Source organism: Lathyrus oleraceus, chromosome 7 (assembly GCF_024323335.1).
Source record: "Lathyrus oleraceus cultivar Zhongwan6 chromosome 7, CAAS_Psat_ZW6_1.0, whole genome shotgun sequence".
In the NCBI taxonomy this organism is placed as follows: domain Eukaryota; kingdom Viridiplantae; phylum Streptophyta; class Magnoliopsida; order Fabales; family Fabaceae; genus Lathyrus; species Lathyrus oleraceus.
In genome coordinates, this window is record NC_066585.1 from 425798012 (window position 1) to 425812077 (window position 14066).

Genomic DNA, 14066 nt, shown 5'->3' on the forward strand with positions numbered 1-14066 from the left:
ACAGTTCGACATGTTATAGCTAACATTCAAACCTTTATCATATAATTGACTTATGCCCATTAAGTTAGCAATTAATCCTTCTACTAGCAACACATCATCAAGACATGGTAAATCAGAACTCACCAACTTTCATATCCCCTTGATTCTTCCTCTAGTTCCATCACCAAATGTGACAATACTATTAGAATATGACTTTAACTCTTTAATGTATCTCCTTTCACCAGTCATATGCCATGAACATCCATAATCAAAACACCATTCCTTTCTAGAAGAAACTCTATGGGGAACATGAGCTAAGATACATTTGATAAATTCCTTGAGTTTTCACACTTTCTTAGCTTGAGTTTTCTTCCCTTTCTTTCCTTTGGACTTTGGCTGACTATAAGACTGAGGATATCCATAGAGTTTATAGTAAAAAGGTATTATATGGCCATATCTTCCACAATGGTGACACCTCCAAGATTATTTCTTGTTGCCTTTATTGTGAGGGTTCATATGTCTAGAATGATGCTTTGGCATGTGGTCAACCATCTGAAACTCAATCTTCTTCTTACATGGGACTTTGATCTTTTTGTTCATGGATTTTTAGTTAAAGCCTACAGTCTACATATTCCATTTCAAGACATCATTCAACATATATGAATTGTTGTTCTTCATATGTACATATTCTGGTATATTTTCAAATTTGGACTTTAACAATGTGACTTCTTCTTTTAGACCTGTAATGGTTGAGCCAATCGTCTCTTTTACAAGGAGTAGAGAACTTATGGTCTTCTTTGTTTCTATTCTCTCAAGCAAGATTCCTTCCATTCAGTGAGTAGCTATCTATATATTTCAACAAATTCTTCTGTTGAGATTTCTTCAACACTATACTCACTCACGAGTCATACTTTCTAGCGAAGGTCGTCACTTTAGTGTCTCTTTCTTCATCATCATCATATTTAGAACAGATGATTGACAATCCCCTTTTTGAATTCTTTAAAAAAAGTATGACATTTAACTTTAGTGGGACCAAACCCTTCACATTCACAAAATTATGCTCCTTTTCCTCTATTAGGTTTGTCTTTATCTCTGTTCTTTCTCTAGGGACTAATGTCAGACACCTTGTCTAGGACATTTGTCCTCTACTTTCTGTCCAGATCTTTTCAGAGCATTGTTGAACTTTCTTCCAACAAGGGCTATAATATCTAAAAAGTTTTCTCAATATGCTTCTCACCTTGATCTTCATATATATAAGTGTTTGATACAAAAGTAATAATTTTGTTATTATTTTATGATGTATCACTCATAGACATCTTAAAGATTTGTAAAGAACCAATGAGTTCATCAACTTTGATTTTTATTAAGTCTTGAGCTTCTTCAATGGATGTAACCTTCATACAAAACTTCTTAGGTAGAGACCCGAGTATCTTTCTAACCAGTTTCCCTTTAGACATCTTCTCTCCTAAGGCAAAGGAATTGTTGGCTATATCACAAAGACGAATATGGAATTCAGATATAGATTCATCTTCCATCATTCTCAAACTTTGTGAGGAGCTACAACCTTGATATATGCACTTTGGAAGTTCCTTCTTGAGAAGTCTTGAGAATTTACCAAGCTTCATTAGATTTAATACATATGTTTATTATTATGGACATATTATTGTCAACACCATTGAATATAACATTCAAGGCTTTTTCTTTTCCAAGAGCTTTACCATCTTCCTCCTTGGATCTATCAACTTCAGGTTTCAAACATGTTTTAGAATCTTGTGCAGTGATCACATGATGTTTACAACCTTTAATCAGAACCTTCCAAGTCTTTTTGTCTATGGATTTGAGATAGGAAACAATCATCACTTTCCAATCATCATAGTTCGTGACATCTAATACAGGTGGTCTATTGACTGGTCCTCCATATTTCATTATCTCGATTTGAGCATAATTTATCTTCGTTGGAGCTCACCCAATATACTAGGGTATCTGCTCTGATCCCAATTGAAATTCTATTCCTCATGGGATAGATGTAGAACACGATTCTCCAGTAACAAGTGCGACAAGATACACCAGAAATAATATACTAACTAGTACTATATGATGGAGTAGAAAAGAAATAAAGAACACAATCAAATTGTTTATCCATTTTGTTGAAACTACACCTACGTCTAGGGGTTGAATCCACAACCCAAGAAAGAAAGTTCACTATTAGTAGCTTAGTACAATTAGACTTACAAGCAACATCAAACCCTATGTTGTTTAATGCCTCGTCCTAACTACCCAATTACTTTCTATTTAGAGTCTCCCCCTAAATATGAGAACTTACTCACTTTCTTCTCTGCCACAATCCCAATAGCAAGGGAAAACAACCGCTAAATCCTAGGGATCAACTTCATTCTTCACAAGATTAAGAATGTTGAAAGTTACAACTTAACTAGACAAACTTTCTATGCCAAGTTACTGAAGCATATAGGTGTACATAAACAATGTTGATTATAACTCAACTAGACAAACCTTCTATGCCAAGTTACTAAAACATAGAGGTGTACATTAAGATTCAAAACTAATCCTCTAACGGCATTAGCGTGAATACACGGTACAAAACCTAGACACTCTAAGATCTTCAACGGAAGTGCTTGTCTTTCAATGCAGGTTTTGATCTCCTTATATAGAAAATAACTCTGGGCTTTTATTCTTGGATAATATCTTTGAATTAGTCCAGATTTAATGCATTATATGTTTGATATTTGATTTATTCCTTGAATATCTCCATCAAGATATGATTTATTTTTAATTTAAATTAAATTTAAACCCTCATTTAAATCTGAATTAAACTTCATCCAGTTCTCAAACAAATCATCTAATTATATAGTTAAATAAATAATAATAAAATCTTTAACAAATCTTCTGCAAAAAACACTTCAAAACGCATAATTCTGGCGCCAGTTGCACAAGGCCCAAATGTCGTACCAACATTCTAGAGCATCGCGCCCAGCATGTGACCTTTATGCATCTTCATACAGCTTGAGCAAGCTAGACCAATCTTGAACACTTAGATACTTCTTCTAGTTGGTGTTCTCTAAAATGCAGCCAACCCAAAGGGCCAATCCCATAGGAATAATAAGCATTACTTATTTTAGTTAATTTAATTTTAGTTAATTGAATGTGTTGTAAGATGTACTGGTTGAATAAGCCAAAGTTGGTAGATTCATTCCACAAGCCCGTTATGACATCTTGGTAGAAGCAATATGAATCGAGGAGCATGTCGGGCGTGTCCGTGGTCTTGGAAGAGGCCTCAACTTGAAGCTACATTTTGGGCCATCACAATAAATTAACGAAGTAAACCGTAGGAGAGAAATTTAAGAGATAGTTATTGAAAAGATAATGGAGGTATTAGAACATGTGCAGGAGATGTTGAATCAGGAGGAGCGAGAGGGGACATTAGAAGGAGTAGGAGAAAATGTTGCAGGAGGTGTGGAAGGAGCGAGAGAGGTTGGCTGAGTTCACCGAGAGAAGTGTACCCACAATGTGATTGAGGTATACGTATAATTTAAAATATATGTATTGTATATTGTTGTTATTGTTTGTGCATTTTAATTTATATATTGTATTAGATTGTTTTTATGATGCAAAAAATTGAAATCAATGGGTGTACTCAACCACCAAAATTCAAATCAATTGGACATGCCTGAGAATGTAATTGAGAAAGTTTTTATGGGTTGTGCAAGCACGAAAGATAGTTGTTTTGCCTCATTTCAAAATATTGAGACCACACCACCTCAACTAGATAACACTCAGAGACTATCTAGTATGATAGACGAGATTTCAGACATCTGCAAAATTAAATTAAAACTTGAACCAACACAAGAATATATGCTTCATAAGAGTTGTCTAGTGGAATTTTTGAAGGGAGATGATTGACTAGACATACCCGTAATACAATTGTGGTGCTCATAAGTATAATTCTTACGGTGATTTCAATTTATATTTATTGTTCTCATACTTTAACATAAAGTTTTGACATTTGTATTAACTTTTAATTAGGGTCTTGCATGAGATGTTTGTTGAAAGAAAATTGAAAAAGTATTGTTTCACGGATCCATTGAATATTTAATTTCAAGGTAATTCAACAAACACTATCATGATGCACATACAAAACAAGTTGATTAAAGAAAATAAAGATTGTTACATGGAACCGTTTATCCATAAGTAAGTATATGATTTAATTTATGGTTTAATTTATAAATGCATTTTATACACATTATTAATTATCCTGAGTGTTTATGTAGGAAACATTGACAACTAATTATTTTATGTTCGAAGCAAAATAATGTAGTTATGCTATGTTCGTTACACTATCATCTTGATGAAGATATGCAAAAGGTTTTAAGAGGATAAGTTGTATTATTTGTAGTACTCAAATTTTACCTTTAGTTTTGAATAGTTTTTATTCATTTGAGTAGTTTTTATTCATGTTTAGTTTTTACCGACATGTAGAGCTATTGAGGGATATAATTTTTTGAAATGTAATCTATATGGTAGAAGGTCAAAGTTCATAGAACCACATGTAATTACTTGTCCTTTTTGATATTATTTTATTTTCGCTAATGTATTACTTATGATTTGTGTGTATTGATTAGTAACTATATGAAAATTATTTGTAGTCGCATAAACAATCCAACGACTATGAATGTGGATACTATGTGATGAGACATATGTTTAATATTGTCTTAAGATGCATTATCAATTCATGGACTAAGGTATTAAATATCCATATACATGTAATTTATGTATAATTAAGTTAACTGTTGTTAGCTTATCATAATTTTTTTTTAATTATATGGGTTTAGCAACAAAGACCATTCTCAGGAGAAGATATAGATGACATCCGATCATGTTGAATCAGTGTCTTCCTATATTATCATGAATCTCGTAAACACTAGTTTTTCTTAATTTACATCTATAAACTAGCATTGTATATAGGTTTTGTCCTTATAGGTGCAAATATGTATATGTCAAAATATATATAGGTTCTCTTAGTAGAGGTTTTGTGTATCCCAAATATTATTATAAGTATTATAAGAATTCTACATTTTGTTTTATAAATTATGTAAATTTGGTATTTTGTCTTATGTTCGGTATAAAATATAAATTATTTGATTCTGTCACATTATCATGTAAGTTTTGTGTGAAAAAGTGATCGATTGGATTTAAAGCAAAAAAAATTGGTTATATGTCTCGGTTATTAACAAAATTGAATGTATATAGGGCCATATTTCCCTCGGTTATAAACAAAAACCGGTAGGTATATTGCGCGCTACATTTTTTTGAAAATAAAAAAGTATTGTTTTTGTGGATCGAACCAATGACCTTTTCACTTATCCCCTCGGTTATTCATATTGAAATATAAGGTTGCAGGTTTTCATAATACTCTTCGCTAGTCCAACTCTATGACCGAGGTAAAATCCTCTTCACGCTCGAGGTAAAAAGGGTATATTTATAGTACTGAGAATATGAAGATAATCCTTTACATTTTTTATTTTTGTTGTTAGAGAGAGACACGTCACATGTCCTTTGTTGGGTATGATTGTTAGGGTCGGCTCAATCATCTCGGAGGCCCCGTTCTTATTTCAAAAATGGACCTAAATTTTAAAAAAAAATGCAATTATAATAATTAAAAAAAAACAAATAAAAAATACAATTATGTATTAATCAAATATATACTTAATTATAATTATTGAGTTTTGATCAATCTCATTTTTTGTATGTATTGGATTTTTATCATAGATTTTTATTTATTTATTGAGTTTCTATTATAATATTTTATTTATTTCTATTAATACTTATGAAAAAAAATTGAACCTTTCAAAATTTGGGGCACTTCAAAATTTAGGACCCTGTGTTGTAGCACTTGCTACACTTGCACATGGCCAACCTAGGGTATAATGGAATGTCCTTAACTTATCATTGATAGAATAATGTCTTTATATACTCTTTATTACAAAATCAACGTCTTAAAATAGGCTTTATTGCAAAGATGAGTTATTAATGTAATGCAAGTAACTTAACTTGGCCTAAGTACATCAATTTTGCCTAATAAGTTAAAACTGTTAACAATAGTGAACACATAGAAACATAGAGAAGGAAAAAGATCTTTTGGCTTAGGGTTTCAATAGAATGAGAAAAAACTATAGAATAAGGTTTACACCCGAGTATAAATATTATATGCTAGGAGAATTCTAAACTATCCTTACAAAGATAAAATAAAACAATATAATAATAATAATAATAATAATAATAATAATAATAATAACAATAATAATAATAATAGTAATAATAATAATAATAATATCTAACATCTCCCCTCAAACTCAAGATGCATTAGTAGGAAGCGTTGAGAGTTTGTCAATCAAAAAACGAAATTATTTAATGGAATGCATCTTCGTAAACAAATCAGTAATATGTAAAGCAGAGGAGATAAACAATAGAGTAATTTTCCCATGCTGAAGATGATGACGAGTGAAGTGACAATAAATCTCAATGTGTTTGGTACGTTCATGAAAGATCGAGTTGTGGGCAATTTGAGTGGAACTCTTGTTATCACGATACATGGGAGTTGGTTCAGAAAGGATGACACCCATATCAGAAAGTAACCAACGCAAACAAACTAATTAGGTAGTGGTGGATGTCATAGCACGATACTCAGCTTCTGTAGAAGAACAAGAGACAATATTTTGTTTCTTACTCTTCCAAGAAATAAGAGAGTCTCCAAGAAAGATACAAAACCCTATGGTAGACTTGCGATCTGTAGGGTCGCCAGCCCAATCAACATCAAAATAAGCATACAATTCCAATAAGGACAATGAGGGGAAGAGAAGGCTCTGAAACAGGGTTCCTCAAAGATAACGACATATGCGACGAATGGATTCCCAATGCACTGTAGTAGAAGAGACAACAAATTGAGTAACAATATGAGCAACATAAGTAATATCTGGTCTAGTAATTATAAGGTACACCGAGCTTCCAATCAAAGTACAATATAAGGTGTGATCTAACAGAGGAACAACATCAGATGAATCATATTTTACATTCAACTCAAGAGGACTATCTACTACTCTAGTATCAGAAAGGCGAGTATGTTCAAGAATGTTGACAATATACTTGGATTGAGAGTGAATATAGCCTCTATGAGAGTAAGCAACTTCAATTCCCAAGAAGTACCAAAGAGTTCCTAAGTCCTTCATCTCAAACTGTTCGGCTAACTGTAATTTCAAATCATTAATTCCACCATATCATCACATGTAATAATCATATCATTAACATATAATGAGAGCAAAATATGACCATGACAAATGGTCTAGACAAACAAAGCAGAATCATGATCACTAGAGTAAAACCCAATAGATTTAATCAAAGTGGTAAACTTCTTAAACCAAGCTCGTGGAGCTTATTTTAGACCATATAGAGCTTTATTCAACCCACACACTTCCCCTTGATTATGAGAAACACCTTCTGGGGGTACCATATAAACTTCCTCTTGAAGACCACCATTTAGAAAAGCATTTTTAACACCCATTTGAGAAATATACCATTGACTAACAGATACAACATCAATAAGGATGCGTATAGTAGTCATCTTAGAAACAAGATAAAAAGTTTCTTCGTAATACATACCATATTACTGAGAGAATTCCTTAGCAACAAAACATGCCTTATAGTGTTCAATTGACCCATCGAACTTAGTTTTGATCTTGCACATCCAACGAGACCCAATTGCACGTTTTCTAGGAGGAAGAGGTACTAATTCCCAAGTATCTATTTTATGCAAAGCAGAAAGTTCTTATGTTATAACCTACAACCAAAGAGGGTCAATAATAGCCTCTTTATTGGAAGAGGGCTCAAACAAACTTCGGATAGAGGTTAGAAAAGAAGCAAAAGAAGCAGAGTAAGTGGAATAGACAAAATCAGGAAATTGAGTAGACTTACGTTCACGAGAGGGATAACGGGGAGTTGGAGGATCAACAATCACATGAAGTTCTTGGGTAGCTGAAAAAAGGGATGTAATTATCTCGAGTAGCAGTAGTATTAGTCATGTAATTCTTAAAATTACAATCACCAGAAACATTATCATTATGACCAAAAGGATCGATATGGGTGAGTTTTGAACGGTTAGTAATATGAGAATTAGAAGAAAGAGAGTAAAAGGAATGTGTTCAAGAAAAACAACATGACAGGAAACATACAATTTCCCTGCACTAGGATCATAACAATCTTAACCCTTTTTACCATCCCCATAACCAAGACAAAAACATATAGTTGAACGAGAAGATAACTTATTACGTTCTACTTGTGGGCGAAGAACAAAACAAGTAGAACCAAACACTTTCAAAGAGGAATAATCTGGGATATAATTATACAATTTTTCAAAAGGAGACAAACCCGATGTGATTCTATTAATAACATGAACAACAATAAGAATTACTTTACTCCAAAATTCACTAGGAACCCAAACATACAACAAAAGGGAAAAAGCAGTCTCAATAATGTGACAGTGTTTTCTTTCAGAAACTCCATTCTGTTGAGGAGTATCAGTACAATATGTTTGATTATTTTTACTATCAAAAGCAAGAAATTCAGAGAATTTATTAGATGTACACTCACCACCTAAATCACAATTGAAGCACTTTATAACAAAATTATGTTGAGTCTTAACCATAGCATGAAACAAACCGTAAATGTCAAAAAATTCAGAATGATTTTTCATAAGATAAACCAAATAAAAACAATTATAGTCATCAATAAATGAAACATAATGTTTAGATCCACCCTTAGTAATAAGCGGCGATGGACCCCATACATCATAATGAACTAAGTCAAACGGTGCATATGAAATGGAAACACTTTGACTAAATGGTAAAGCTGAAATTTTAGCAAGTTTATAACTACAACAATCAGAAATATCACTGATTTGTAACTTTTCTAAAGCTCCAGTAGAAGCCAAATGCTTTAATCTAGAAGCAGAGACATGTCCAAGACGGGAATGCCATAAATAAAAACTAGAAGACGAATAATTAAAATGAAAATAGAATAATAAATTAGACGTGGAACTAGAGGTTGAGGTTGCAGTATCTAGAACTCTCAACTCATTCAAAATATAAAGTCCATGTCTACGGTCTGTCCCAATCAGCCTCCCGGAATGAGGATCCTGCACACAACAAGAAGTGAAAGAAAATATAACTAAGTAACTAGAATCACATAATTGACTAATAAAAACAAGATCTAAAGTGAGGTTAGGAATATAATAAACATCACAAAATGACAAATTAGGTGTGGAGAGAGAACCAATGCCTGCTAATGGCATATGAGTGCCATCTGTAGTCACAACTGACATAGATGGTGCAATATTCAAAGACACAAATTATTTAGCATCGTATGACATATATTTTGATGCTTCTGAGTCTGGAATTCACATGGAAGGATATATACCTGACAAACAAGAAAAGTTCAAACCTTTAATAGAGGAGGCAGACATGGCATGTGACTGAGTGGCAAGAAGCTTTTAGAGCTGCTCTGTAATATCAAATATTTTATAAGTAGTCTCAGATGGATATACATGATTAGAACCAGAGTCAATGGTTGTAGGATCAACAACAACAACATTGGATGATGGACTTTTGAAATTTTTCTTACTTGCTTTCAACCCGAGACATTGTGCTTTCCAATGACCATTCTCCTTACAAAAAGCACATTCATCAATACCACGTCCAACCATACCTTGAGGTTTTCCTTTGTGAAATGGATTAGAAAAAGCAAATTGAGGAGTGGAGAGAACTCATTTATCTGAAATCAAATTAGAGTGGAACTTGAGTTAATTTCTTCTACCAACAATTTATTGAAAACTAAATCGACACTAGGAAGAGGATTACAATGCAGAATACCCTCACGAAGGTCCTCAAAATCATCCCTACGTGCCATCAGAAATTGAACCAACCGTTACTCTTCTCTTTGATCAGTGCACACTTTGACAACTTTCAATTCAGTTGATTCCATAAGAGCCAATTGATCCCACAAATTAGTCATCGTTGAATAAAATTCCTGAATGGTCATATTATTCTGTTTGAGAGCTCTAATATCACTCTTCATCTAATACCATTTTGCAAAATTAGATCGAACATACAAACGTTTCAAATTGTCTCAAACCTCCTTAGCAATATCGTATTTTGCTAGTTGCACATCTATTGACTGAGAAACAAAATTATTGATCCAAATAAGAACCTTCGAATTACTAACATCCCATGTTTCCAACTCTTTTGCATATTTTGCTTCATCCTTTTTATCTGTAGGTTTAACAGAGATTCCACCAACATAATTCCACATCCTTTTTCCTTTCAAAATTATTTTCATTACATAACTCCAATAAGAATAACTTTCTCCATTTAGTTGGACACTAACACACTAAAGAGCATCATCCTTATCATTACTCATTGTAATCAACTATGATATAACCAAAACACCACAATTAAATAAAGTATCAAATAAAATTAACTAAAAATAATAATCACTTTAACAAAAGTTCCAATTTTGCCAATTGTCGCACTTCCAAAATAATTAATATATCCAAGAATAGAATTGGTATGTATGCATATCAATTGTATCAAGAGTAATTGATATGTAGCAGTAACATGACAAGGAAAACGTGTCCAAACGGAATAAACAGTAACATGACAAAGGAAAAGCTTGCAACAAAGAAAAAGTTACACGTGATGCAAATAATAGAATAAACGTTAACAATAGAAAATATATGGTAGTAGTTTCCAAAATTAAACTCAACTCTTTGATACCATGTTAACAATAATAAACACATAGAAACATAGAGAAGAAAAAATGCCCTTTAACTTAGGATTTCAATAGAATGAGCAAAAACTATAGAATAAAGGTTACACCAAAGTATAAGTATTATATGCTACTCTTACAAAAATACAATAAAATAATATAATAATAATAATAATAATAATAATAATAATAATAATAATAATAATAATAATAATAGTAATATCTAACCAAATCTACGTGATCTAGTTAAAAAACGTAGTTCTATAAGTTAATCTCTTTTTCACATTTTTTTAATAACTTATAATTTAAATAAGTTTGTATGCTTCGATTTCATTAAAGAAACCTATATTTTACAAAAGGATTAAAAAATTACAAATGAATAAAGAGAAAATGGGAATATGCACGACAGAGTAAAATATTTTTATACTGTCAATCAATGAGACCCGTGTATTCCGTCACATCATACTTTTATTTTTAAAATACTATTATAATTTAAAAATATATATTTTAATTGAATGTCAGTGTAATACTTTTCTACACTGATAACATTACCTTTAACCTCATGAATAAATAAATATCATTATTTTAATCATAGAAAAAAGTACATTTTGAACACACAAAGGAGCAAGACGATTTCCCCTCATATTTTATTAAGTTGTGTGTGCCCCAAGAAACTTTCTCCCCCGCTAAAAACCATGTATCCCATCAAACTTAGGAATCACTTAACTATACTCCCATATAAATATGAAAACAACCAAATCATTGACATGACATAAATAATAATACTCCCAAAAAAAATTTGACAAACAAAGAAGATACTCAATCATTAATTAATAAATGCACAATGTTTCCTAATTTGTCCTTCAGTCCCAATCTTAACATTAATTCTGCCCATTTTCTCCATAGACTTGGCAAATTCAGTAAAGAATTTTTCATTTGATTGAAGATGTTGTGCAACAATTGATCTTGTTGTAGAACTTTTAAGCAAAGCAGCATCTGATTCAAACAAACCCCTTCTCTTAACTACTTGTTTGAAATAACCAAGATCAAATGTATTGCGACTTCCAGGGTCCATTTCGATAAGTGTGGTTTGATCATTGATATTCTTGCACTTAAATTTTTTCAAATTTGTAGCATATTCACTATCTAGATCCGGGTCTTGGTCACCTTTTCCGGTAAAATTATATAGTCGGTTTGAAATCGATGGACAATGAGAAACACCGATTGTATGAGCACCTGAAAGAATTGTTAATTTGATAACTAGGTTAGTTCAGTTAACAATTTAACACTTGAAAAAGCGTAACTATGTCTTGTGTCTGTGTTAATGTTTCATAAAAGCTTCGTAGCATGAAACACATAATGATTGGCATACCAGAAAGCAAAACCAAGTCATTCGCATCAAGTCCAACATTTCCAAAGAGTGTTAGAAGAGTGGTGAGGTTGTTAAAAGGAGCAGGAAGGGTGATAAAAACATCTGCTGCTTTAGAGATGGTTCCGTCCCTTCGACCCGTTGGAACATTCCAATAAGGTCCACCCTGCAAATTCATATCAAATATATAACTCACTAGAAATTTGTCATGAATTGTTATGACATGAATGGAAAAAATGAATACTTACAATGGCATGAACTGAGTCTCTAGCACTCAAACTCAATATATCAGCACAAGAAACAACACCGGGGCATTCGGCTTCAATAAGACTCTTTACAGTGTTAATGAAATCAAAACCTCGAAGCGTGAGATTTGGAATCGAGTCCTTTTCAGCTTGATTGGTTTGTGTTGAGTTCACAAGCACCGACGCATCACACCCCTAAAGTCATAATAAAAAATCATTTTTTATATATTAATTTTGTACCATCGACACTTCTGAAAAAAATATATTTAACGTGACTTTTACCTATCATATTCTGTATATGCGTAAATGGTTCATAGTAATTAAATATAAATATGAATATATGAAAGTAAAGCATAAACATAAAGAAGAAAAGTTGTATACCCTAACAAAACAGTCATGAAAATGTAGTCTTATGAGTGCAGCTGCTAGTGAAGGTGCATTAGGAATATGTTGATGAACATACTTCAAAACTATTTCTTCAGCTTTTGGGCAGCTTTTACCATAGTAACCTAACTTCAATTCAGCATCACTTGATCCAATTATTGCTACAACACATATAATTAAAACCATAAAGTAACTCTGGCTTCCCATTTTCAAGTAATTAGCAAAGATGTTAAATATTAATTTGCCACAATTACTATATGAAAAAGCTAACACACTTTTTTTTGTAAGAAACTATTTCATTTGCCTTGTTGTTTCCATACCAAACAATGCCTTGTTATTTATAGTCCTAAGTTTGTGTTACACTACCACGTTCTTGTTCATTTTTTTATCATAAACTTTTTTGGGTAATAATGTCAATTAAATCTATTTTACATGTTATGTCTCACCTTCTACTTTGGACCTTATAGCTTCCAATTGTATAAAACTAATTTTAACGATTTAGCAGTTTCTTGCGGTGGTGGTTAACATATATGTAATTGATGTGTCTATCTTAACAGCAAAATTATTTATTTTTCTAAGAAACAAGTTTTATTGATAATTTTAAAATAACAAGTTGACTTAACAGTTTTGATAAGGCTTTGATGGCTTTAATCTTTCTGTCACACACATGAGCCATCACCTTTTGCTCAATAAATTACATATTATGAAGAAACTGTTCATAAGAAAAAAATGGGATCATGGTGCATGGAATATTATTATTATTATTTTACAATAATGCATGAATTATTATAGAGTAGGTGAATAACAGTTGTAAATCTTAATCATTATGATTATTAACACATAAAATACTCGTTGAAGACAAATAGCATGAGTTTGTAAACAAAATTAGAGTCAATTAATACTAATCATGAATTGGTTTTCTTTTGCCTTTTGGTGTAGAAAATGAGAAGGGAGAAAACTATATGGTAGTATAGATAATTTTCTGCATTGCTTGAATCTAAAGGCATGTGGATTTGTCTATGTCTATCTGCATTAGAATGATAATAATAACATTTAAAATTAAAAGTCAAAACTACAAAAAGAGAGAATTATGGCTAGTATTACGGAGAGAATAGTGTAGCAAGACCAACATAACTTGCTTAAACATGTTAAAGTCTGACAAGTTCATACGAAGATGGATAATGTGGATAATGGATAACTTATAAAAGATGGCATTTTTTTTATGACAAATTAATATATTAATAAAAGAGAGAATAAAT

At 31.9% G+C, this 14066-nt stretch overlaps 1 protein-coding gene across 1 annotated transcript; it reads right to left on the bottom strand.

Annotated features, from left to right (window-relative positions):
* Positions 1-11362: 11362 nt before the first annotated feature.
* LOC127106098 (peroxidase 39) lies at positions 11363-13134 on the bottom strand. The gene is made up of 4 exons (XM_051043379.1): positions 12805-13134; positions 12427-12618; positions 12182-12344; positions 11363-12045 (listed from the first exon to the last, which is right to left on the bottom strand). The coding sequence occupies exons 1-4, from the start codon at positions 13012-13014 to the stop codon at positions 11636-11638; spliced, it is 975 nt and encodes a 324-aa protein (XP_050899336.1). The 5' UTR covers positions 13015-13134; the 3' UTR covers positions 11363-11635.
* Between the last annotated feature and the right edge of the window lie 932 nt (positions 13135-14066).